This window comes from Sceloporus occidentalis, unplaced genomic scaffold, assembly GCF_023333645.1.
Source record: "Sceloporus occidentalis isolate IW3139 unplaced genomic scaffold, rSceOcc1.0.p SCAF_2, whole genome shotgun sequence".
NCBI lineage: Eukaryota > Metazoa > Chordata > Lepidosauria > Squamata > Phrynosomatidae > Sceloporus > Sceloporus occidentalis.
In genome coordinates this window covers 70,637,701-70,664,515 of record NW_028316982.1, presented here as the reverse complement: position 1 = coordinate 70,664,515, position 26,815 = coordinate 70,637,701, and the positions used below count along the sequence as shown (strand labels likewise).

The following is a 26,815-nucleotide window of genomic DNA, read 5'->3' as shown; positions in this document are numbered from 1 at the left end:
TGTTGTTGTAGGCTCAGGTGAAGCAGTGCCTGGGACTGATGGTAAGGCTGGTAACTAAGCTCAGGCCACTGTCTGCCAAACCTATTGTCTCTTGTAAAACAAGTATCATAACTGTATCTATGGGGAAAAAAGGAGGATTGTCCCTGGTGAAGGGACCTCATTTTTTATTTTTATGTGAAAAAGCAAATGATTTTCCCTTATCATTAATTTTTATCAATATTGTATCCAGTGATTGTTGAAAGAGTTTATCACCAATCAAATTATCAAATTTGTTTAGAACAGGCATCCACATGCCAGCAGTTTTGTTTATGTTCACCTGATTATGAGGGATCTCATAAAATCTTTAGCCCACATAAGGTCAGCCCTTGAGAAAATGAAGCAGTTGAAGCAGCCCTAATTGCCAAGGAGGATGCTGTTTATGACTGTTTATCTGTTCTTTTATCAGTGTATATATATATATATATATATATATATATATATATACACATATACACATGTATACTGTATATGTATGTGTGTGAAAGAGAGAGGGAATGTGTGTCTCGTCAAGCTTGAGTATAAATGGGAGAAACCCAGGGCTTATAATGAGTCATCCATTGGTTAGAAGTGCAGTTTTGCCATTACCTGTCAGGGTAAATGATAAGCTTATTAACAGACACAGAATTAGGTGTAATGTGGCAGATTTAACCCACTCTTACCTGATGCCTTTGTGAAGACAGCTCTGAAGAGTGTCTCTAGGATTGAAGGCCCTGGTCTAAGAAAAGTCACTTTTGCCTTGTGGCAAATCAAGACCGTTTCTTGTAGATTAATTGGAGTGGAGGGGTGGCCTCGAAAATGTTATTTAAAAATCTTAACCATTGTGTAGTAACACTGCAAAATGGCCAGTCAGAAGATGGAGTCCCTGCATCAGAGCAATCTTGATCTCTAAAGGCTCTCCATGATCATATTTAGACAATACAGGAAAGTCAGGGCCTTGCTTTCATTCTTCATTTGAGGAATATATTATAGGAAATAACCCTTTTTAAAAAAATAAAAGACGGTAAGGTCTTTTTGTTGTCCTTAGCCAAGAGACTTTCTTCTAAACAATTTGTCCCCAGTAAGAGGTGGAAATGTCAGATTTTGTTTGTAATGGACATCTATGTGTCAATTTCTTTGATCAAATCTGTTGTTGTACTGGAACTAAACCAGTTGTGGTCTTGGATTGTATCAAATCACATTTAGGCTAGTGTCTCCTGAAATAGCCACTATCTTAAACCATTTGTTAATGTTCTAGTAGAACTTTATTTTGACCTCAAGTGCTTTTTGCTTGTTTTTAACAAGCGCTGTAGGCCACACACAGCTCTAGAAAAAATGACAACAGGAGAAACAAGTTTCATTGAGCATAAACTATGGCAACCACAAGTGGGATCTGTTGATTCCCATAACAAATTGAGGTGAGCTGTAACTGTACACACACACACACACACAGAGCTATTGGATTTGGTCTCACAATAACAAGCTATGGAGGCCTTATGACCTTCATAAAATCTGTATGAAAATGGAGTATTTGGTGTTGAAGGCCCAGGATTGGAGGGGGAGGAACATCCTTCCCTTCAGGAAGATCAGGATCTCCAGCTTTAATTGCACCGAGGTGTCATTAAACTCCAATATATTAATTGTCTTATACAATAATACCATAAAAACAAATACAGTAATAATAAAAGATCATCAGACCCCAAAAGTCTAAGAGATTTCAGGAGCTTTCAGGAGCCACTGAAAGGCCCTCATTTTTATTTGTATTTTTTAAATTTATAATTATAGATAGATAGATAGATAGATAGATAGATAGATAGATAGATAGATAGATCGATCACATTCCTCTTCTGAGGAACGAACTCCGTTTAATATTTTGTTTTGTTTTAAGAGCGGCAGACTGGAGCAGAAGCAGCAGGCCTTCCTTCTTTTGACTTGACTTGGTGTCCTTAATCAAAATGGCTGCTGCACCTTAAGTTGTAGCTCTGCCTCTTTTTTTTTTTTAAGGGAAGCACAATAAATAAATTGTTTAGACAAATTCTCCCAAAGGAGTGACTGAAACATCCAACTAGGGGATGATGCACCTGAAAAATCCTTTTGTTAACCCTCTCTGATCCCTTCAGTCCGAGAGGATCAGGAGAGAAGGAGGAGGTGGCAGTTGGTTTTGGAGGGAAACTGTCCATTTGCACTTCTGTGCAACTGAGGCCTCCTTTAAACTGGCAATGCAAGCCATAGACAAACTCTCCATTTGTACTTTTGTGCTAACTGAGGTCTGTTTTAAACTGGCAATACAAGCCAGAAACTCTTTTAAAACTGGCAATGCAAGCCAGAAACAAACTCTCCAGTCATACTTTTGAGGTAACTGAAATCTCTTTGAAAACTGGCAAGGCAAGGCAAGGCAGGAACAAACTTCTGGGGTAAATCTTAACCCACAAACATAGGATTAGAAGTAGTCTCTCACTGCCCAAACCTCTTGCCGGGTTTGATGTCTGCAGTGGGGCTCAATCTGGCCAAGGACAGGTGGTTCTTCCTCCTCCAGCCGCGCCAAGGTCCTCTCAGGTTGTCCATCTCACCGCCCAAACCCCTTCTGGGGCTGGTGACTGTGGTGTGGCGCCTTTTGCTTAAGGACAGGGAATATTCCCTCCTCCACCGCACCAATTCCTTTCTGGATGTCCATCTCACTGGGCAGACCCCTTGCCGGGGTTGGAGATTGCAGCGGAGCGCATCTGGTCCAGGACAGAGGAATTTCCCCCCTCCGTCCGCACCTGGCTTCAGCCAGACGTGGCTGGGCTATCTTCTTATTCTTTAATGCTGGAGTTGGGCCTAGTTGGCTTACAACATAGCAGCTTCTGAACTGTCTCTCCCTGCCTGGCTTTGCTTCAGCCGTTAGAAAGTCAAAGGGATAGAGCAAGAAAAAAACATAGCTGTTTTTGCAGGTAGTTATCAAGGCAGGAGAGAACAGATTATGAATAGAAGAAGAACAGAAGAAATATTAGAAGAAATATTAAAGTCTTTAACACAAAGAAGGAGGAGAAAAGGAAAAACACAGCCTACTCGGAGCGAGGCAGCAAAAAGACTGAGGGATGGTGGGGGTTGCTCCCTCTGGTGGCATTGACTCCTTCAAGTCTGTTTTTCCTGCCTATTTCGGAGCAAGAGATGGAATCAACCCATGTTATAGGATGTTTCCATCTCCATCGCTGGAAAACATACAAAACACAGATGACAAATGGAAGGTTGATTGGTCCAGCAGATGGTGTCAACAAAATGAAACCTTGAGATTTTGTTAACAGCCATTGCGATCATACCCTGCTTATGAGTTTACTGAAACTATCTGGCTAGCCCAAAATAGGATGGTAGAGCAGATAGGTTTTTGTATTAGACTTCCCTTTGAACTTTATGATTTGCACACCTCTGTACTGTTCCCAACACCAGAAGTCAGCTTGTAAGCTCTGGGACAGTGCCATGCTTGTTTACTAGCCTGTTGAGATGCGCCCCACCATCTGAACTAAGAACAGAAACAGCAGAATGCAGGCTTATGACTAACATCTTCATTTTTTTCCTCCTGTTTGGTTTGTAACACCTTGCCTGAATTTGCTAAATCCCCTGGATGGATACCTGCTTACTGGTTGCAGTTGGGAGTGGTAACCAGGAACCATGTGGCTGCAGTTGTGCTGCTGGGGGATGAGAACTGAGGTCAATCTCCTGCATCTCTAGCCCCTTGCTAGAAATCTGGGAGAGAGATGTCAGCTCTTACCAGCTGCAAAACTACATCTAGGATGGTGCTGCCTAGTTGCCTCCTCCTACTTGGCCAGTAAACGGCCATGACAGCACCTCCATTGTTTGAAAACTGCCTTTGTGTGTATCTGTCTGTGTGTTTGGTTGTTGTCAAGGAAGTAGTGAATACTTCATTATGTAATGTCAAGAAGATAACCCCAGGTTATGCGAGCATTTCCCATCAACAAGATACCACAAGATGCCAGCCATTTTTTTTTTTTTTGAGTAGAACTCTTAAGAATACACCAGATGTACATGCCCAGGCCTGGGACTCATAATCCAAAAGGTAACATATCCGGTCTTTGACAAAGACAAGATCCTCTCTGAGCATTGTAAAAAGAGAAGACAGCTCTAGAAGCAAACATATTTAAAAGGAAACACACAAAACTACATAACAGGGAAACTTTTGGAAGAAATACTATGGGGATTTACTCTACCAAGCAAGACAGAGGACTATCCATAATTTTTGTGGATGAGAGCTCTCATTGCAGTTTTGGTGTTCTCTACCCAAGGATTAAAATAAATAAATAAATAAATAAATAAATAAATAAGCAGATTTGTCAGAAAAGTATCTTTATTTGTTACATTATCTGTTTCTGCACAGAATTCACTACCATATTTTGGGAGAACCTATGTTGCTCTCTAATAGTAAAAAAATATAATGTATAAATAGCGATATTTTCACTAATTATATATAGATATTGCAATTCTGATTTTCTTCCCTGAAGAACAAAGGTCCTTTTTCACAGCACTGTGGTTTGTATAGAGCTGATTAACCAGAAGATCAAGATAAAAACTAACTTTTTTATAAAGCAAAAAAGGAAAAACAGATGTTTTGAAATGCTAGAAAAAGTACAGTATTACGATGCCTATTGATAATCAGACGGCTACATAAAATCCAAAGAATTCTGCAGTGCTTAATTGTCAAAAATAATGTCGTGATTACCAAAGAACATTTCACTACTAATTCCAAGACAAAATTCCTGTTGTTCTGGTGTTAAAAGTTAATAAGTTATTCTCAAGACACTTACATAAATGTGGGAGAAAAAAACCTTGTTAGGCTACATTCAGACAAATCACAACATTCCTGATGCATAGAAAGTTCTGAAGTCATCAGTACACATGGGAGCCTACTGCTTTACTTCTGCATCATGCTATAAAGCATGGCAACCATGCCTTTCATGATGGAATTGAGTTTTTAAAGGCACAGATATTCAGTGAGAATCTCTTCTTGCAGTGGTTGATATAGTCCCAATCTGAACTGAAATGCTTAGTTTATCCCTAATAAATCTTAAGTAGTTTTCACCAGCATTTACATCTTCATATGAAGTAGAAAACTACATAAAGAGTAGATTTCAACCATGATTTTGTGTGATGTAAATCCCATTTCTAGAAACTGTGTGCCAAGATTATTTTAAACAGCCTAATCTCTAACATACCAAGAAAATGATTCTGTTTAATAAGATATTTGAGGATATGGGAAAACCCTGGAAGTGTCAAAAATGGTCTTGGGGGAATCACATGAGCCTGATTGTGTTCTATATAAAATGAAAATGGCATTGGCTAATATATGAGAGGAATGTAGGTATCAACAACCACTATACCTCTGGAGAATTGTACAGAATTATTATATAACACTAATTATAAAATCAGGAGAGCAAAGAACCAGTGGAAGAGCAACTGATTTGTGGGAGCAAGATCAAAACTCATTTCTTTCTGTCTTCCAATGAACTCTAACAATACTATAATATTCGGAAGAGAAAATTCTGATTCCTCAACAGCAGTACAGTAGTAGGCAACTAGCTCAGGTTCTGAGGGCTCCACATGCCTCCTCCAGGCCAGCAAAGGATGCACCTACTCCCTTGGCCCACACCTCCTTTTTTACTTTGCTAAAGTATACTCCTGTGCTTTGCAGAGGCTGTGCGAAGAAATATCACAAACATCTGGGCTGTCCCGGGCCTGTTTGATATTTGAATGTTTTTGCCCAACTAGAAAATGACTGGAAGTCACTTGTGGTTTTGGGAAAAGGCTTCCCACAGTGTAAAAGCAGTCAGATGGCCACCCATACATGTTGAAATTGCTCAAATGGCTCCATAAAGAAAAGGCAAGGGTTGGATGGCTACTGAGGGCCACATGCAGGATGTGGGCTATACTTTGCGCATCCCTATAACTAATTGCAACAAAATAGGATTGCACAGGGTGAAGTCTATTACATTAGTCCACTGACAAAACAATTTTCATGAATGCAAATTGGGAGAGGGATTTTTATGCCCTTGTTCTCCTCCTCTCAAAATGGAAGTGCTGGACATTATGCAGGAGCAGAGTTTTTGGGGGTCCTTGGCTGCAGGGAGAAGGTTAGAAGTGGTACTCTGCTGGACTTTCCCCCTAGTTTGCGAGTTTCACTTATTTCAACATAAGTCATTATGAATAAGTAGTCTGACAACCTCATCATTTCCTGTAATATTTATAAACTACAGAATCCACCTTCACTATTGAACTGTTAATGCACTGAATAGACTGCACCTTTCATCTCTACGTAAGTCCCCAAAGGATTTTTTCTCCATATCAGATAAAAAGTAGTATTTCAAGTATTTCCTAGTAGAAACATATTTAAATAATAGGAATTCTATATCATGAATAAATAAAGTGGTTCTTGTCAGGAGGGTCAGATACTTCTCTTTGCCAAACTTAGAGTAAACTTACTGATAGTGAGACCAAGCAAGGTATGCTGAATGGCAATATCCTCTGATAATCGAAATATTAATTATATTATCCACCATTTACTTACTAAAAATTGAGGCATACTCTGGTCACGATCTTGTATAAATCACATCCTCTTTCCCTCACATTTAGATACTGGTTTGAGAAGCAAACTTTATTATTTCCATGTAGTAGTGCAGTATGGAAACAGAAATAAAAATTATTAATACCAGGTTTGGTATGAAAGGTTTCCAAAAGAAGAGACTCCAAACATCAAGCAAGAGAAGTATTAACACTGTTCATTTCAGTGTGAACAGAAACAACAGAGAATATCATGGTCTATCAAAATTGGCCTATGCACACATTAGCAAGACATTGCAGATGTAATAATCAACTGAGATAATATTGGTATTGCGTATTTCAAAAGGATCATATCTAATTGAAGCTCTACATCCAGAGTTGTCTTTTGCTTTGAAGTGCTTTGATTTAAAAGTTCACTGCTGTGCCCTTGTACATTCAATTCTCACCACAGAAAGAAAGAACATAAGGCATCAATGGTGCTTTATTGGCTTCCACAGGTGAAATTTCAAAAATAAAGTTCTTTAGTGAGCATGGAGACTACACATGGAACCTGCTTCTTCTCACTGAACCGAGGATCTTCAGACTGGGATTCATAGTTTCTGGCTACCCTGTAGTTAACCATGGTCAGAATCTGCAGGATCTCCAGCTCTTTGCCATGCTCACTCAGAACTGAGCAAAGAGACTGCACAAACCAGGAACCTTTCCCAGGATTCCTCCAGGAATAATAACCTATAAGTAAGAACAACAGATAAAACAACAGACATTGGTTATTGCAATGAAGGGTGAAATAGGGTTACAGAAAAAAAATCACCAGCAAAAATAACAAAGTACTAGTACAAAAAGTATATAAAATGCTGAAGACTTCAAATTACTAAACAGGAAAGCTTGAAATGGTATGACTATCTTACCTGTTCAAGACATGTGTGGGGAGGGAGAAGGAGAGGAAGAAGGAAAAGGAGAGAAACTCCCTTTGATCATGCAGCTTTTTACTGGCTTGTGGCAAGTGAAATGATCCTGGCATTGAACACTGTCATTACATATAAATTCTTGTTTAGGAGTTTGGGTCTTTTAGCTTAAAAACACAAGAACTAGGAAGAGACCTGAGAAAAAGACAGAACTGTGATTTGAGATAGAAATTTACTTTCAAAATGGATGAGTGTCATCTAACAAACTTCCTTGGCAGTCTCTTTCAAGTTCTTTTATATAAAGCACAATGAGCTTATAAAATAGATTGCAAGATAATGTGGCAATAGCCATTACTATATAGATATTGTATATACTTGTGTATGTCAAAAAACCTTTGTAAAAAATTGACCCAAAAAAACCTGGTTCAACTTATACACAGGTCAATACGGTAATAAGCTTACCCCTTGAGTCTCTTCCCCAGCCTGGTTGTCTCCCCACAACCAGGCTGGGGAAAGGTTGGGGGGCAAACACTTACACTCCCTCCTCCTCTCCTGAAGAGACAGCCAGGCTGCAGAGGAGAAGGAAGGGTACTGAGACCCTAAGATCTACCCCTGGGTCACATCAAAATCCCTAATTTTGGCCCCAAAAATCTGCCCTTGACTTATATACGGCATTATAGTTGAGTATTTATGATAGTTCCAAGGAGATTAGATAAATCCTTGGAAAACAGCTCAGCTCATGATTGCCAGCCATGATAGCTAAGAACCATTTTGCATAGTAGTAGGAGATGGCTTCCTAAAGTTCTCTTCTGGGTTTTCCTCAGGACACAGGTTTGGCCACTGCAGGAGACACTGATGAGCACATTGGTCAGGCCTAATGCATTTATATTCCTAAATACATCTTAGCCCTATCCGAGTGTTTGGCAGAGAATAAAAGGTACAGAATGTGTGAAAGGCATTTTTGGAATGTGTTGACTAGCCCTGGAAGCTGGTGTGTACATTAGCCACACAGTCTGACTGATGTTTGATCTATATCAGTATGAGGTAGCCCTAGCATATATAGATTTATGTGTGTTAAGAATCATTCAATGTCTGTGAAAGTCTATTTTTCAATTAGATATATTTTGCATATTTTAATTTTGCTTTAAACAGCAAGTGAATTATACTTATTTCCAGTACACTTGTGCATCTTCCAGGCTTTGCCTCTTTGTTTAAGTAGGTTAAAAAAAGAAAGGAAAAAAGGAGAGGACGATAAAAGAAGACACACAAATGCCATTACAATGCTTCACATTTACAAGTCTGGCTAAATGTTTAATGTGAAGAAAAAATACCTACCCACTTATATTTTAAACTCTAGTTTTTCAAATGTCTGTGTTTCCCCCAATAATTAGCACTGGGTTTTCCTCTTGCACATCTTTATATCAAGTTTTTACATTCTCTAACCATACCTGGCACAGTGGAATATGCATACAAAAAATCTGCCTCCACTGGAATCTTGTATCTTGGATTAGCGTCGATTTCCAGACAGCGATTGGAACAACCTGAATCAGTCTGAATCCCGGCATCAAACTCAGAACCTTGACATGCCTGAAACCATAATATTAACAGTGGGAAAATAATGTTTGTGTGTATAAATCACACATATTTTACTGGCAATTTATCAATTAATTTATGTAATACCCAACCTTTTTCCCATAATGGGACCCAAGATGGCTTACAGCAAGAAAAATCTAAAAGCTTGATAATAAAAAATCAGATCACAATTAAACAAGTTATATAGCAACACTATTTAATTTTAAAAAGTATAAAATCATTTAAAAAGTAATACTAAAGATAAATATGCTGTTTACACACTGCTTTGAAAAGACTCCCTGCAACTAATTAGTCATTAAACATCTGTTTGAATAAAAACGATGAAAAGAGAGCAGAGTGGAGGCCATCTTAGTCTCCCATGGAAGGGAATTACATAGCCTGGGAGCAGCCACTGAGAAGACTTTCTCTTTTGTCCTCACTAGATGAATTTATGAGGATGATGGGATTAAGAGAAAAGACCTCCCCCCGAAAAAAAATTAAGACTCTGACATGTTCATACTGGGATTATATGATGGCTCTGTGACAGATTCATGTAATAACAAAACTTGCAACTATGCCTTATAAACTGAATAATGCACCTTAATGACTTATAATTGAATAGACATGGTTGCTGAGGAAATACAAGTCCTATCAAAACAGTGAGGTAAGTGCTAAAGTTGCACATACATTGACTTTTCTTTTTACATTCTACAATATTCTTTCCCATCCCAGTTATCAGACACACATAACAATTAAGGAGATGGGGACCCTTTCTATTAGTATGTACAGTACCAAGTTAACAACCGAGACCTGTGAGGTACGAAATGCCTGGAGAATCAAGGCATGTTGCATAGTTATTGCAGTTGACCTATGAAGCTGTCATACACTAAGTTAGAATATTGCTCTGCCCAGGCTAGTATTGATTATTCAGACTGGTGGGAGAGCATGGAAAGCCACAGCCAATCTATAGTACTAATAAAATTAGCTACTTTTGATAAAGTTCTTCTAGATAACATGGTGAAAAAACATCACAGCACAAAGCTTGGGCAGCAGCACAAAGGAAGAACCAGAAGAATGCACTCCATTAATGTGCTTGGCGGCTGTGTGCTTGTCTGACAAAGGAAAGTTTTAGATTTTTCAAAGCTTCCAGAAAGAGATTAGCACAGTTAGTCTCTTAAAGTTCATGACTAGGTTCAAGTAGATTTGAAAACCTGAGTTTTAGCTTATTAATTGCAGTTTTGGTTTTATGTGATTAGAGTAGATCACACTTAGAAATCTTTATTTGATGCTCACGAACAGGAATTTTCAAATACTTATCCTACCTCCACAAAATAATTAATTTTGTGCTGTTTTTTGGCAAACAAATGTATTTGTGCAAGAACACCCTTTTTGTTTTGTTCTTTTGGCATAACACACAATTTTTTTTTGCTCAAATGCTACTGAAAACAAAACCCCAACCTAAACAGAAAGAGCCTGGAGAGCTCATTTCAGTAAAATTAGGGAAATACTGGGGGTGATCCAATGGTCAGGAATACTAGAAGAGAAGGGAGTTCAGGATGGATGGGAGTTTCTCAAAGGAGTGGCATTTCAGAATAGATTCTACCTAGTATATGTCAGCCAGCATGAAAACCTTCTTACCTGAATGAAAAATAATTTAGGCTTTCCAACGAGGCTTTGGCACTTGTCTCCTCTGAAAAGACCAGTCAAATTCTTGATTGCCATCGCTCCATCAGTGCCATAGATAAGACCCTCTTCTCCATGACTCAGTAATATACAGGCAAAACAAGCTGCATCGCTATGGTTTTCAAGTGCAACTATGAATCAAACACACTTTCTGTCAATGTGAAATTCCACTCAACTCCACATAAGAAAAAATTATGGGGCTGTACAAACAGTCCCGAAGAAGCGGCCTCCAGCTGCCCCTTCTTCAGCTGGATCGGGGCCGCGGCCCCAATCAAACCTTTCAAGGGTGCGAAAAGGAGCTGAAAAATGCAGCTCCTTTTTGTGCCCTGGGAAAAGCATGATAGCTGCGGCTATATAGTACTGTGTCATATGGATGCAGCGGTGGAGGAGTGTCACGACGCCGTGTGCAGTGTGGAGCAGCGCACAGTGTCATGGCACCCTGGGCGGCAGAGTTGGGTGTGCGTCATCTGGACGTGACACCCTGACTCCGCCCCAAGGCCGGCCTTAATGGCTGGTCTGAGCAGGACTGTCTTTTTCTATATAATTAAGAGACATTTAAAAAGAAGAGCACATTTCAATTCTACACATGCTTACTTGGAACCAAGAAGTGGTCTACTGTGGTGCTTATTCTGATTGGTTATAACTAAGGCCCTAAACAGATCAGCACTTTGTGCCAGCCTGGGCCCGAAAGTAGGGCTAGATAGGGCTGAAAGGTTACACGCATCCAGCCCTACTTTCGCCGCCCATGTGCCATCTTGACGTGCACCCGTAAATATGGGGCATGCCATGATGACACACGGGCATCAGAGTGCCCAAATGGTGCTGACCAGAAGGGTATGGTATGGTATGTGTCATGGTATGTGAGCACACCTATGGCGCCCCTTCAAAGAAGCGGCTTCTTTTAAGGGAATGAGTTGGTGCCGCAGCATGCGGCTGCTGTGGTACCGACCAGGGGCAAAGACGGGCAGCTTTTAGCCACCTGTCTGTATAGCCCCTAAGACTGCAGCAGTCTAAAGGATGTCTAAAAGAAGCCTAAAAGAGTTCAGCTTTCCAAGTGACCAATGAAATGCTATTTAAATAAAACAGCAAAGGGCTAAGATATCAAACCAAGACACCCAAAGTAAATAGTTTTCTTTGTCACTATATAATTTTAGACTTAGGGGCTATACAGACCTCCTCTTTGGGGCGACCTGCAGCCGCCCCTTTTCGCCCCTGATTGAGGCCGTGACAATTACACACTGCAATCTCCAGAAGGAGCAAAAAGAAGCCCTGAAAAGGGGCTTCTTTTTGTGTCCTGAAAGAGGCACCATAGGCACTGTACACGACAAGCATCATCATGGTGCATGCCGTGTAGACGGGCACGTGCGAAGATGGTGTCTAAATCAATATCATCTTTCTTTCTTTTATTACCTTCACCAAGTATTCTCTCCATATCATCACAGCTGAGATCATTATGGATAGAAACATCAAACCCTATGCTTTGAAAACATTTTTGCAGGTCACCAGCATCTTTATCGGTGCCATTCCGTATGCCCATGCCTGATAAGACAAAAAGATAGCCAGAACTGACAATCTGAAGTATATGTATTTACAACGTTGCAAATGGCCAACTGATCAATGTAAGAAAAAAACATTTCAAAACAGAGACTTTATATTTATTTATTTAATATTTATTTGATTAAGTAATTTTATAAATAACAAATTTATTTATTTATTTATTATCCAGATGGGATTCTGAGTAGTACCCACACAATAGTTCATTTTGTATTCATAAACCCAAACAATGCTGGCTTTAGACCTATGTAATGGTAAGACACTGTTTTACTGATCAAAATCTCTGCTGACTGCTGTTTAAGAGGAAACGAAGAAGCATCCATGATACATGGCAATTGTGAACAAATTTAGATTTAGCCTTTTGTTTGCTTAACCCCTACCTTCCCTTACTAAAGTTAAAAGGTGACAGCAAACCCCACAAAATTCAGTAAAACTCTAAATCTACAATACAGGATCACAATACAGAATTACATTATAGACAATACAAGAGCACATACCTGTGTCTTCTGCAAAGTTCTTATTGTTTATAATAATGCATTTGCCAACTTTCTTGTAGTCCATAAGATACCGGAATGTTGGAGTAACAATTCGATATTGGCTACTAGACTCTGGCTGTTGTTCATGTACATTCTTCTTTTTTCTGTGGAAAAGTAACTAAATGTTCATATTCAAATATTTCAAAATATTAGCCTATGGTTAGTGCACATTTTGGTAAGGCTACATTCAGAAGATTCACTTGAATTCAACTTTGCATGGAGGCTCTTGATTGGATTAACGAAATGAGCAAAATGTGTGCTTTCAAAGTACAATTGGCCCTCTGTCTCCATGGATTCCACCATCAATAGCTTGAAAATATTTTTTTTAAAAAATAATTTAGAAATCCCTAAACTTTGATTTTGTCATTTTATATAAGGGACACAATTTTGCTGTGTAATTCTATATAATGGGAACTGAGCATCCATGGATTTTGGTATCCACAGTGGGTCCTGGAACCAAATCCCAAATGAAGGGGCCACTGTACTTTACTGATTTTATCAATTTATGATAAAGAAAATGAAAACACCTTATGTAAAGGTCTTATATCTATCTTGGTCTACGGAGCAAGAACAGAGCCAGCAAAAGCTTACAAGGTTTGTTCATTCGTTTCTGGTTAGACAGAGTTTGGGCACTCACATTGTTGGGAAAACTTTACTTTGACAGAGGCAAAACAACTAAAAAGGCTTTTGAGACTAAACTACCTAGCATCTGTCTAGAGAGCCAGCATGGTGTAGTGGGGGTTTGGACTATGACTCTGGAGATCAAAGTTCGATTTTCTGCTTGAGCATAAAAACCCACTGGGTGACCTTACACAAGACAAGCCTCAAAACAGATCATAATTTTAGATAAAACAAAACACAGTTAAAACAATGGACAGTGCAAAAGTTTACACAGTCACTGCAGAGAAAAAGAAGTTATAACAAGATATCTCTTCTGCAAGATCTGAGAAGTCAAAGGAAAATTTATACCAAGAGTGGGGATGCTATGTCATCAGCAGGAGAACACACTACATGTTCAAGAAGAAATTAAAAACAGCAACAATAGAAACAATACAATACAGAACTATATAAAAGATGAAAGGATGACAGATTCATTTAAGGAAGAATCATTTGACGTTGAATCCATGATTTAGTAAGTGAACTAGGAACTGCACTCAAGGCACTTGAGAGAGAAAAAATCACTAGGAACAGATGACATACCAACAGAGCTGTTTCAAGCTACAGAGACAGAATTCACTCAAACTAACTAAAATCTACCAACAAATATGAAAAACAAAGTGATGGTCCATAGACTGGAAACACTCAGTATACATTCCAGTCCCCAAGATAGGTGACACCAGGGATTGCACCACCAAGCACTGCATTAATCTCCCATGCAAGAAAAATGATGCTAAAAACGGAGACCTTTACCAAATAATAATAATAATAATAATAATAATAATAATAATACATATTTATTTATATCCCGCCTCTTCTGCTTTGAGGATCGAGGCGGGTAACAGCAAAGTGAATACAATATACAACAATAAAAATAACAAGCCCCACAAGACCCCGACCCAATGAAGTCATGCCACATGTCCAAGCTGGGTTGAGGAAAGGAAGAGATAATATTACAAACAAACATTAAATAATGGATTGCACCAAAGAATTTCAGATGAAAATCAAATCACATTGTGCTTTATAGATTATAGCAAAGCCTTTGACTATGTAGCTCATGTAAAGCTATGGATTGATTTTAAAGAAATGACTGTGCTAGTGCATAGCTTATAATCAGGACAAGATGTCACTGTCAAGTCAGAATACAGAGAAAACAGAACAGTTTGTCACTGTTCTGCAAGAAGGTGAGGAAAGGCTGCATTTTATCACCCAATCTAATTTATACACTAAATTTATCCTACAGAAAGCTGAATAAGACTTGAAGGAAAGAGACATGAAAATTGGAGGAAGGAAAAGTAAGGCATGCAAATGACACCATACTACCATAAAAAACAAACAAACAAACAAAAAACCCCAGCAAAGACTTGGAATTATTACTGGAGAAAGGCAAGGAATAAAGTGCAAAGGCATTGTTATAGTTCTATTTATTTTTACTTGCATGGTTGTATATACAAAGTTCAATGAAAGAATTTTCACTGTCCGAGTTTCTTTTCTGTTATTTGATTCATATCATGATTATTACTGAAAATAATGTTGTTGTACAGAAGAGGCGGTATTCAAAATGATCTGTGCTGGGTGTCAAGTACACTAGGTGCACCACTGTACATAACTGAAGTTGAAGTATAGCTTCATAGGGAGGTGGAGTTATATATACTACCCACGTCTCATGAAAAGGATCCCACTGTGAGAACCATGTTCTGAGTGGGAATGCCGAAAAATTGTCTTCACCATTGTTCCTTCCTTACTTCACATACTTTCCCTAAAGGGCTGCCTGGGCTGTAAGGATTTTAGCGTTCTAGAGGGTGAACTAGGACGTATGCTAATGCGGTTACAGTACTCACACTCTCTCCAGAAACAGAAGGAAATAAGGATCCACAATACTGGTCTCTATGATTTCCAGGCAAGAAAATGTCTCTGGTTGGGCAAGAATAGAAATTAATAATATGAAATTTTTTTTATTAATATGGTTAACCAACACAGTAGTTCTCACAAGAACTGATAAGAACTGGAGCTAGTCGAGAACTTTCAGTGCACCTGTGTGTTTCTTCATTCTCTTTGTCCTCCACAGTCTTAATCCTCACATACTGTATTTCAAAAGGTGATTCTATAATGCCTAAAGACAACACAATCTTCTCTAGAATACAAGCAACCATCACCCATGTACATTTCAGGAATACTATCTATCTATCTATCTATCTATCTATCTATCTATCTATCTATCTATCTATCATCTTCAGATATAAGAAATCTGTTTTTCACAGGAGCTGCCATGACTAGTAGGAATCAGAGCCCCAGCTAAACTATAAAAAAACCCTGAAGTCTTAGGAACACCCGGGAATGCTTCTTTTAATCCAGAGATTATGCTTTACTCATATGCAGGGCATTAATGAATTCAAGCAGGAGTGGGCTGCACTGCTGACATTATGCTGACAACACATGCCTAGATACCTTGCCTCTGATGTCTTGAGCATGGGGATCTGAGAAGAATGCACAATTCGTGAACAACTGCTCATGGACAGATCTTCATTTCCATACGTTTGTGCTTATTGCATGGAAGTCTAAATTGGCTAAAGGATATTGTGTTAGTGGAGCAGAATGGCCCCACTCTTACTTGAACACACACATGTACTTGAGAAACATGTCAATAGAGCTATGGTTACAAATATTTTGCACAGATTTAAAGTTACACATTATAAGTAACCATGTTACCCACACTGACTTACTTTTTAAAGTTACAACATATCTATTTCATTACTGTTGCAGAATAAAGTAATAGAACAACTGTTAAAAATGTTTCTGGTAAAAAAAGTTCCAGTTTTTGATCTGCTCCTTCTATTTCCCTTCTCTATTTGCTTACAACTACACTTGATTATTTATCACATGCTCAACCTTTCCCAAATTTATTTCCTTGATTTGGGGAAAGTTTCCTGACAGTACTGGAGAGTCCCTACATTAAGAACCATTAGGACTCAGACACATATTACTGGGAGGCACCTAGATAATTGTGATAAATATTTGGTACTTGTCCAATGCTTGGCAGGATATTAAAGAAGAAAATTTACAATGCATGCAGCAAGGTTTGGAATTTCCTGATTTACATGCAGGAAATTACAGCAAAAGTTATAAAGTAACCGATTCATAAATAATCAAAATGTATCACTGATGTATGTTTTTTTGATATTTCGTTCAGCACTTTCATGTTATTTAGCAAGGAGGATGATACACTACATTTCAATTGCAAAAAAGTACTCTATTTGCAGGTTTTTGTTCCTACTTACTAAAATGGAGAAGTTTATGACAATAGATAACTTTTATGAATTCTGTGGGCTTCATCAACTACAAGTAACTCTTGCTGGTTCTTCCAACATTACTGAAACACTCCAACATATTTCCATAAACCAATCACATCTTAGATTACTTTTTAGGAACTGCCTTTTGGTGTTATTGGGTATTTCCAAAGGCTCCAATCCTGTCTGCAATTAACTAGATTGCAGGCTGTTTCTTTTGTTCCATTCTTTTTTCTTTCTTTTTTACTTTACAGTTGACGGTTCACTTTATTTATGCCTCACCTTTTCCCTAAATCTGGGAATAAAGGAGGCTGTTCCTTATATATCATATGTATTTAAAATATTGCAGTGGGTCTTACCTATTGGTGGGCTTCCAACCCACAAATTTGACCAGCTACACACAGCCATGCCCCATATTATTCAATGAATATGCACAGGCTGAAGCATGTGCATTCACATCACTGCCAATGAATAATACAGGGTGTGACTGTCAGCGTTTAGCATCCATGTGGGCCCCCAGAATCAAACCGCTACTGATACAAAGGACCCACTGTATGTATGCTTTAGTTTAGTCCCAATGCAAACATGTGCTAATAGTCTGGATATGGTGGAAAGGAACTACCCACTTCTGCCACATAATCTTTCTTGTCATTGACAGAGAACATTTGGCTGGGCATTTGCTTTGGACAAAGCCTGAATATTAAACTGGTTCTCTTTGGCTATCATTCAAGGTGATGCATTCAAGGTTTCTCAAGCAAAGCAAACTGTTCTAAAGACCCATTTTGGAAGGGCACATATACATCAGGTAACCTAATCATGCCTCACCATTCCAGCTCTCCATGCAATGAAAACTGAGCAGGAGGCAAAGAGTGGAGATCAAGTGGAGGAGATTCTGTGATAGCTACTCAGGGCTGTCAATAATTTAAAGGAATCAACTTTTAAAAAGCAAACAACAACAACCACAACAACCAACCAAACAAACAAACACACCTTTCAATTCCAATGTTTTTGGAAAGGATATAGCATGTACTTGGGCATTCCAGAGGAAGGACTCTTCACATTACAACTCAAAAACAATGTGGAGCTCTTCCATTTTCCCCTGCTTAACAGTGTCCACAGGAAGAAAAAAAGAGGAAAGTGGCAGAAAAACAAAGCATGGTTACAAGCAGATGACGCTGATGACTGAAGCCTATGTAGAAGAGATCAGTTTATGAATAAAGGCCTCATATGGAATCATACATTATTGGGAGCTATTTCAGCATTTTCACAGGTTTTTTTTCCTGCTGTGAGGGCGGCAATAGTGCTTAAGGCTTCCAACAAGAGTTTAAAAGCCATCATTAACTGGGAGATAATCTGCTCAGTGTATGGCTACTGACACCAGCTGCCCAGTTTGGTGTGTGGAGTTTTACCACATTCTTACAACCTGAGCAAAGCTATTCCAATACTTTCTTCCTAGCCATAGGTATAGGGAGGGCAGTGCACCAAGTTCTTGCTAACGGTGGTGCTTGTTAGCAAGTTAAAATAGGGGCAAACAGCCAGGGAACTTAGCTGAGGCAAGAGGTGGGGAGAGAAAATAAACAGGCCTTTCCACTTTGGCTACCCCTTCTCCGAAGAGTTGGCATGCTAGCATGAAAAAGGAAGAAGGAGAACAGCCAGGCACAACTAGTGCCTGGGCTCCAGCTGCTTCCAAGAGCTGCATTTTCCAGCTTTCCAACTGAGAAAAAGAGCAGCCAGGCACCTACCTCTCTATTGTACTTGGACTTAGCTGCAGCGGAACTGTACTCTCCCTCTCTGTCCCCAGAAGGGCAAGAACCATCAAATCAGCTATCTGTAAGCCTCTCTGGGACCACTTTTGGCAAAAGGTACAAACACTTCATATTAAAAAAAACCCCAGCACTTTCTGTCTGAAATCATGTGGGAGGGGAGCACTCAGAGAGCTGTAAAGTAGGGGAATTTTAAAGTACTGAAGAAGTGCATTTGTTTTATAGTGAAGCCACGATGCATTAAACAGTCAGGAAAAGGGCCCTTACCAACTTTTCAAGCTTAAAGATCAGGGTGCTGGTAATTCTTTAAGATGCTTTAGGAGTTAGCATGTTCTACAGCTGCAGCAAGTTTTATTCTAACAGGAGGCAGGGGTGTATGTTTGTATTTACAGATACAAGACACACAAAGAACATAGCAAATTTTCCTTTAAAAAATGGGAAGCACCCCAAACTAAGCCTCTCTTTAGTATGTTTCCGAGCATTACATAGTGTAAATTCTCCCAAGAAAGAATTCATTCTTGTCAAGGACAAGCACACACCTGTGATTCTTGCACCAGTTCTGAGCAAAAGACAGGCCTAGATCTTAAATGGCTGTTCATCATCAACTCCCTACTTTTCACACTATCCATAGAATATTTCAGAGGGAATTTAAACTGCCTGGGGGCGCCCCTGAAATAGTAAAACAAAAACTTTTTAAAATGAATCCAATATATAAAGGCTCTCCTTACACATCTATGTGTTTGAAATTTTACAGGCTTCTTTCACTTCTTAGAAGGGCTAGTATGCTTCCCTCTATGTTTTCTGCATTAAAGTTAATGGGTGAAACAGTCAAAGCTCCAGGTTCTCTAAAGAAAGGCCCTATTACAGATCTGAAGCAGTGTAGTATTGCCTAAAGCTGCTCTCTCTACATATAACTCACAAGTTTTAGTATCCTTTGTGCAAAATAATGAAGTGATGACATCCTACCCCTTTCAAGCTCATAGGAAAGATCTATTGCATTTTGGTCTCTCTGGCTAGTGACAGGAGAAAAAAAAAAACACCAAGAAAGCATTCATACATTCAAATGGTGAATACTAGTAAAATGATTTTGCTTGCTATAAAATGAAGAATAAGAAAGGACTGAGAAACTGTGAGGTGCTAAATTGATTCCTTAGTTGTGATTTAAAAAATATCTACAGTTTAGATCAGCAACTGAGAACTGCCTGATCATGAAGTTGTACATGTTGTTAGTGTTCTAGAACTGCAATTTTCATCAATCAACTGTGCCAACACAATGGTTTGCCCTCTGCTAAATAGGGCCAGAAAGTACACTATAAAATTATTGATATAAGAGAAGCAAGAAGGCACTTGCATATGTTTATGAACAGGCAGTAATAAGGAAAGAGCTTGTGTGTGTGTATTTTAGAACAATTATGCACATTTCTACCAGTCATTGTGATAGGTATGGGGCACATTAATTACTGCTCACCCATTAATGTTTGGCTCTTTAGATCCTGAAACTTTAATATGCTGTTTATTTTCTGGGAGAGCCTAACACTGCCGAATATACTGCTTGTTTTTCCACATGTAAAAAATAACTGATAGAAATACAAGCAGGCAAGCTGACATTAAATGGAGTTATTCTCAAATAACCATCAAGTTATGCAACAGAAATTCATAATAACAGCCAGAAAAATGAGCAACATGGGTACATGCAGAGCTAAAAGCATAGCTAAATGCAACAGAAATACAGCTACCACCACATGGTCAGGGCCACATTCAACAGTCAGATTCACTGACACTTTTAAAGTGCAACAAAATTATAAGCAAAACATTCTAATCCATTCATCATTCTATAAGGAGAGGACTGTACAATACATAGAAGAGAATGTGTATCTAAAAGACACACACGCACACACACACACCTTTCCGAATATTCCTCATCTAAGAGAAGTCTCCTTCTTTGGAGGTTTTTGAGCAGAAGCTGGATGGCTATCTGTCAGGAGTGCTTTGATTATGTACTCCTGCATTGCAGGGGGTAGGACTGGATGGCTCTCGTGGTCTCTTCTATGATTCTATTATTCTGATGCTGACAGGTGACTTAAAAAGTACACATACACACTCACACATAAATATAAGTATCTGACATGTCCTATGCATCTATGTATTGTACAATATCCATATGCAAGACAGACATGCTAAATCATGGGTACTGGCTTTGTTACGATCCTTCCAAATAGAAACATAAAGTACTGCACCATTAAAGAATCATTTTTAGATGAAAGCATCATAGTCTCTAACTATAATATGGCATCTTACGCCATGCATGTTCAATTTACCTAAGGCCCAAAAAGTACTAGTTAAGCCTTGGGCCTCATATTTCATAGACCTCTTTAATTAGGATTCATCACAGAAGCCTGATAATGCTTTTTTACTAACTATATGAAAGGCTATCTTGACATAAAAGCTCTACATTAACTTGACAAGTACTTCAGTCATCTTCTGCAGTGTAATCAAATGACAGCCAGCGTAGGAGGGGTGAAGGAAATAACGGGACAGACCTTCATCCTTCCCAAAATACTTTGGGTCTCTTTCTTACTGAAGCAGAAATATGTATTTTTACTTCTATACCTATCGTGTTTGCTAGCCTGCTAACACATTTTCTATGCTCTGCTGACCTATTTTAAGACTTTTCTGAAAAATGTTATTCTGCAAAATGACTGGGGATTGTCAGTAAATTGCTATAACATAATTACTGAATTTGTATTTTCTTAGTTCATTATACTTAATAGTTAAAATTCAGTTTTCTCAAACTGGGCAGAGAAGAGGCAAAGAGGATACAATACCTTGGCTCTTCATCAAGTGGTACACCACTCTGCATCTGAAGGATACGTTCACTGTCTTGATGAACAGATTTAAATCTTCTCTAATAATGGCAGCATCCCACCGGTTAATACTGTACTACAATGGACAGTGAACCAGGCTATGGTGTGTTCACAGACCCAAGGATTTTGTCTGTGTCAGCAACGGGTCACACTGGACTTTTCTATAGAGCCATTGAAACCTCTTAACTATGGTCTAACATGTAGCTGAGGTCATTTAGGTCTCTTCCACTCCTGCTGACAGGCAGAAAACATATCTTTGCATCAGTGTTCCTATTACTGTTGTGTGGTGATAATGCAGAAACTGAAGCACCTAAGAGAGAAGTGCACTAATCTGCTTTTGAAACAGGACAATACCATCCTTAAAAGCCATCACTTACCTTTGATATATATCCTTACAATTGATCAAAGTAATTTTCCAGAAAATCCTGAAACAATTTTCTATTAAAACTCACTTTCAATCTATTTAAATCAATATATCTTTACTTGTGTCTCTGTTTATTAATATTGTCTTGTCTAATTACAGCTGATTTTGTTCATTCCATTTTAGATGTTTTCTAACTGTGTGTATCTGAGTATATAATTACAGAAACATTTTTCCTCTCCTAATACAACCCCTACCCACTCAGATATCCTTGTAAATAAGTTGGCTGTTCAAAGTCCAATAGGAGAGTTGGAGAACAGTTAGATAAGGCATTTTTCACAAAGTAATCTGAACTATATAGTAAGTAAACTGGATGAATTACTAATCAAACACTGTGGCATACTCATACAAATAACTGGGAGCCACAATACTTTATGTGAAACATACAATAAAACTGCTTCATCACATCTATGGTCTGGGGAGAAACATTTCAAACTGGACTAATACTGTAAACTCTTTTGGCTTTCATATTGGGAGAAAGACCAGTTAAAATTTAAATATATTAATGTATTTTAAAATATAATAAAAATGTGCACCTTGCAAGACAAAAAGTGAAACATAAATTTAACTAGACAGCATATAAAATACTGTACACATAATACAATGTAAATGATTGTGAAGTTAAGCACGCTGTAAATCACTTTTAAATGTAGACTTTCTCATGTTTTACCACACCTTTTAATACATACAAATAATCTTGCAGGAACAATTAACTGAATAAGCTTATTTGGAACTACATACAACATTGGGTTCTAATCATTAGAATGTATCAGAAAACTGAGTTGGTCAAAGATTCCTTGGAGTGATTCTGTGTGTTTAAAAATGGTAGTGCTACCCCTTAGCAGTGAGTTCATTTTGTAAAGAACAATGTGAAATGAAGAACACATCTAGATGGGGAGGCATATATGCACTAGTTTTTAGCTAAATTCTTCCTAGTCTTTTTCTATGAATGTTTTGCTTCTCTATGAGATGACAGGAATTTGCCAGCTATCAAAAGTGGGAGGAATTAACTACCAAGGAAGAGATGGAGGAAGACAGACAAAGAACAGGAATAAGCTGGCATAGTATCTTCTATCTTCCGTTACATCTCAAAAGCTGTCATCATAAGCAGTTATTAGACTTTGTAAAAAGAATTCCAGGCCCTTGGAACAGAATGGTCTTCTAGCTTCTTTCTCTTCGGGAACAATCTGCAAGTCATGCAATTTGGCTCAAGACTTTGCAAAGACAGAAAAGCCCCAGAATAGCAACAGCAAAGACCAAAACTATTGTCTGTTATACATGGACTTTAAAACATGTACTTGCAGTTGTGGATCAGAATACAGGAAACTCAAAAAGATACTGGACAAAGTACAATATATTAGTAAAGAAAAAAGGCTGTGAACAGTGTTCTGTTGTTTTTCCCAACTGTACAATCAGTATAGCACATTTGTCCTTTTGGTTTCTGGTTGTGATCATGAAAAGCTAAATGGCTCTTAAAGAAATAAGAGTGCCCCTACATCTGATAGTACTGATGAGAAATCTGTACTTAGGACAGAATATAGAAAAAACAGAATATAGAAAAAACAGGTTCCCGATTGGCAAATGGGTTAGGTAAGGCTACATTTTATCTCCCTACATTTTCAAGTTGTATGTAGAAAATATCAAACGAAGGGCAGGTTTACACTCAGAAGAAGGAGTGAAGATAGAAGGGAGGAACATATACCATGTAAGATATGCAGATGACACCGTAATACTAGTGGAAAACATCACAGACTTGGGCAATTATTGAAGAAGGTCAAAGAAAATGCAAAGACAGGCTTACTGCTGATCATAAAGAAAACAAAATAATGACCACAGAGAATCTACATAAATTCAATTTAGACAATGAGGAAATTATATTAGTTAAATAGTTCCCATACCTAGGTCCAAACACTAATCAGAACAGAGACTACAATCAAGAAATCAGAAGAAGACTAGGAATGGGAAGGGCAGCTATGAAAGAATTATACAAGATCCTCAAGCTATATAACTGAGCACTAAACTTAGACTCATTCAGGGCATTGTATTCCCCATTTCTATGTATGTATGTGGGCGCTGGAAAGTAAAAATAGCAGACAAGAAGAAAATCAATTTGTTTGAGATGTGATGCTGGAAAAGAGTGCGGAGGATAACATGCTGAGGATACCAAAAAGACAAACATGGCCACATCATGAGAAGACTCATTAGAAAATACAATGATAGGAAAGTTAGAGGATAGTAGAAAGAGTGCAAGGCAGCATGCCAGATATTTGGGCGGGATACAAACCGCCGCTTTGCGGCGCTTCCCCGCCGCCGCCGTTTGCTCCGCGCGGGAGCTGCAGCAGTCAAACCGCGCGGCTCCCGCGCGGAGCAAAAAAGAAGCTCCATTTCGGAGCTTCTTCTTGCGGCGCCTCTATGACGTCGCGAGGCGCCTGGCGCGGACTCGCGACGTCATAGGCGCCACGACACGTCTGGACGCTATGCGTCCAGTATGTAAAGATGGCGGCGCCCATGTAGAAGGGGCGCCGCCATCTTGTACGTATAGGATACGTACTATATGGCGGTTTGTATCCCACCATAGACTCAGTTAGGGAGGTTACAAGTCTGAGGCCCAAAACACACTGCAGAAACAATCCAGTTTGAGACAGTTTTAACTGACCCGGGACACTGCTAGGGAATCCTGGGACTTGCAATTTATTGTGACACCAGAGCTCTCTGACAAAGAAGGCTAAATGTCTCACAAAACTACATATAATTCCCTAGCATTGATCCAGGGCAGTTAAAGTGGTCTCAACTGGAGTGAATGCTTTGGACCTGAATCTGTAGGACCTATGCAGAGCAGTGGAGGACAGAGGGGCTTGGAGATGTCTCATACAAAAGTTCACCATGAGTTGGGATGGACTCGAGGGCAGTTAACAACAAACATGCTACTGCATATGAAACTGACAACACAGCTAGAAACTGGCTGGATTCCCTGTTTTCTTATGATCCAGAACTAGATACCATGAGTGAAATATCTTCTGGGCTAGTGGAATGATACAACTGGATATAGCAAACTCACTGGACATAAATGGGCTTAAGGTTCACACACTCATCAAACTTGGATTTCTGTATACTGTTTGGAAGCAGCAGGAGCACATGTCTCATTTTTCAAATGGGAGTATCCTATAGAGCAGTGGTCCCCAAACTATGCCCTTTAAGAGATTTTGGACTTCAGCTCCCAGAAGCCTCAGTCATGTTGGACAATAGTCTGAGGTTCTGGGAGCTGAAATCCAAAGTCCCTTAAAGAGCACACTTTGGGAACTACCACTATAGAGTGTGACATGAATGACACACCACACATGTATTCTCAGTTTTTAAGATTTTTGTACATTTATGCAAGGAGATGTGTGCCCATGCTACAGGTGCAACAAAATTGCCAGCTTAGTGTGTACTTACCACATATACTTGACTTTAAGTCGATCTCATAGATAAGTCAAGGGCAGGTTTTGGAGCCAAAATAATGGATTTTGATATGACCGGTGGATAAATTGAGGGTAAAACTTAAGGGCATGTAATGAATATAAAGGCTGAAGCATAGGAAAACAATGCCTAAGAATTTAAAAAATTCAGGCAGGCATGACTACTTGTGCTTGTACTAAAGGCTGGATGAATGAGAGAGGAAAAGGGAGTTAAACTGCTGCCTTTTACTAGGGGATGGTTATGTGTGTGTGTATAGACACACACACACACACATATAAATGTGTGTGTGTGTGTGTGTGTGTGTGTGTGTGAGAGAGAGAGAGAGAGAGAGAGAGAACAGTACAGTCATCCCTCCATATTTGCGGCTTTGATACTGATATTTGTAGCTTTGATTATTCACAGATTTGATTAATATGTTCTCTCTAGGAATATCTAGGTCCTCCAGTGCAACTCTATGGTCAAATTTAACTAAAAGTTAAAGAGAGAATGCTCTACTAGGCCTTTGTAGCTCCTCCAGAGCAGTTCTATGGTCAGTGTCTGTCAGACATCAACCACAGAGTTGCACTGGAGGACCCAGAGATACCTAGAGACGTGTCCTCTCAGTAAAAACATGGTGTTTTTGTTATTTGCGGTTTTTCCATATTCACGGGGGTCTTCTGCCCCTAACCCTAGTGGATATGGAGGGACAACTGTAGTTACATTGACCATTGACTCGTGGATAAATCAACTCAAGTTTTTTGGGTCAATTTTTCTATACTTATAAATGAGTATATACAGTAAGCGCAGATGGGCCTAATTTATTTATCTGCACAAAATATTTTCATGCCTATACTTAATACAATCAGATTCCTAGGCAATGTTACACAATACAGATAATAAATTATTTAACATTTAATTTGCAATACGTATTAGTGATAGAAAGTCAACAATAGAGGGAAAGACAAATTGGCAGATGATGGAAAGGAAGTAATGTACGAATGTAGAGAGTATAAGAAAATGATTGAAGGTCAGAGTAAGTGAATTTGGAAGAGTAAGAGAGTTGAAGAGTTAATGAACTGAGGGTGAATGAGAGAGAGGAAGAAGAGAGAGAAGAAGGAAAGAAAGGAAGAGAGGAAAAGGGAAGAGTGGGTATTTGAGGAGGAAGGTAATAGAGAAAGGAATAAGGGAAGGTATCGAGTTGATGGAATAGAAAGAGGGAAGCAATGGATGGCCATCATCGCCAAATAGATCAATTAGATTAAATAACGATAGAATGTTAATGTAAAGTAGGAGATGATGTATGTTGTGGTGGAAATTCCTTTGGTAATGTATGTTATGGTATTTTATGATAGTGTAGTGTTTTTAAAATTTAATAAAAAAATTTAAAAAAACATTTAACTTCTTCACCTAAAATAGTTAATGGTAAGAAAAATAAAAGGCAGCAGTCAAAAATGAGAAAGTAGATTGTATGTTATCTTGGTGCTAAAAGGACAGCAAAGAAGACATCAGCGTTACTGAGGCAAAAGTCCTGTTGCCTTAAAATAATTTATTTCTTAAGTATATTTAGA

The 26,815-nt window shown here is 38.7% G+C and overlaps 1 protein-coding gene across 2 annotated transcripts in view; it reads right to left on the bottom strand.

Annotated features, from left to right (window-relative positions):
* Nucleotides 1-4,342: 4,342 nt before the first annotated feature.
* The window catches only part of LOC149318517 (caspase-7-like), a 30,875-nt gene continuing 8,402 nt past the window's right edge, over nucleotides 4,343-26,815 (bottom strand). Inside the window, exons 2-6 of one of the 2 annotated variants that reach the window (XM_089509933.1) lie at nucleotides 12,779-12,921; nucleotides 12,138-12,266; nucleotides 10,683-10,858; nucleotides 8,921-9,059; nucleotides 4,343-7,296 (exon numbers count right to left, since the gene is read on the bottom strand). In XM_089509933.1, the coding sequence (XP_089366059.1) occupies nucleotides 7,073-7,296; nucleotides 8,921-9,059; nucleotides 10,683-10,858; nucleotides 12,138-12,266; nucleotides 12,779-12,921 (811 nt within the window). In that variant the 3' untranslated portion in view covers nucleotides 4,343-7,072. The remainder of the gene's footprint in view (nucleotides 7,297-8,920; nucleotides 9,060-10,682; nucleotides 10,859-12,137; nucleotides 12,267-12,778; nucleotides 12,922-26,815) is intronic. The other variant, XM_089509934.1, reaches the window with a different exon arrangement.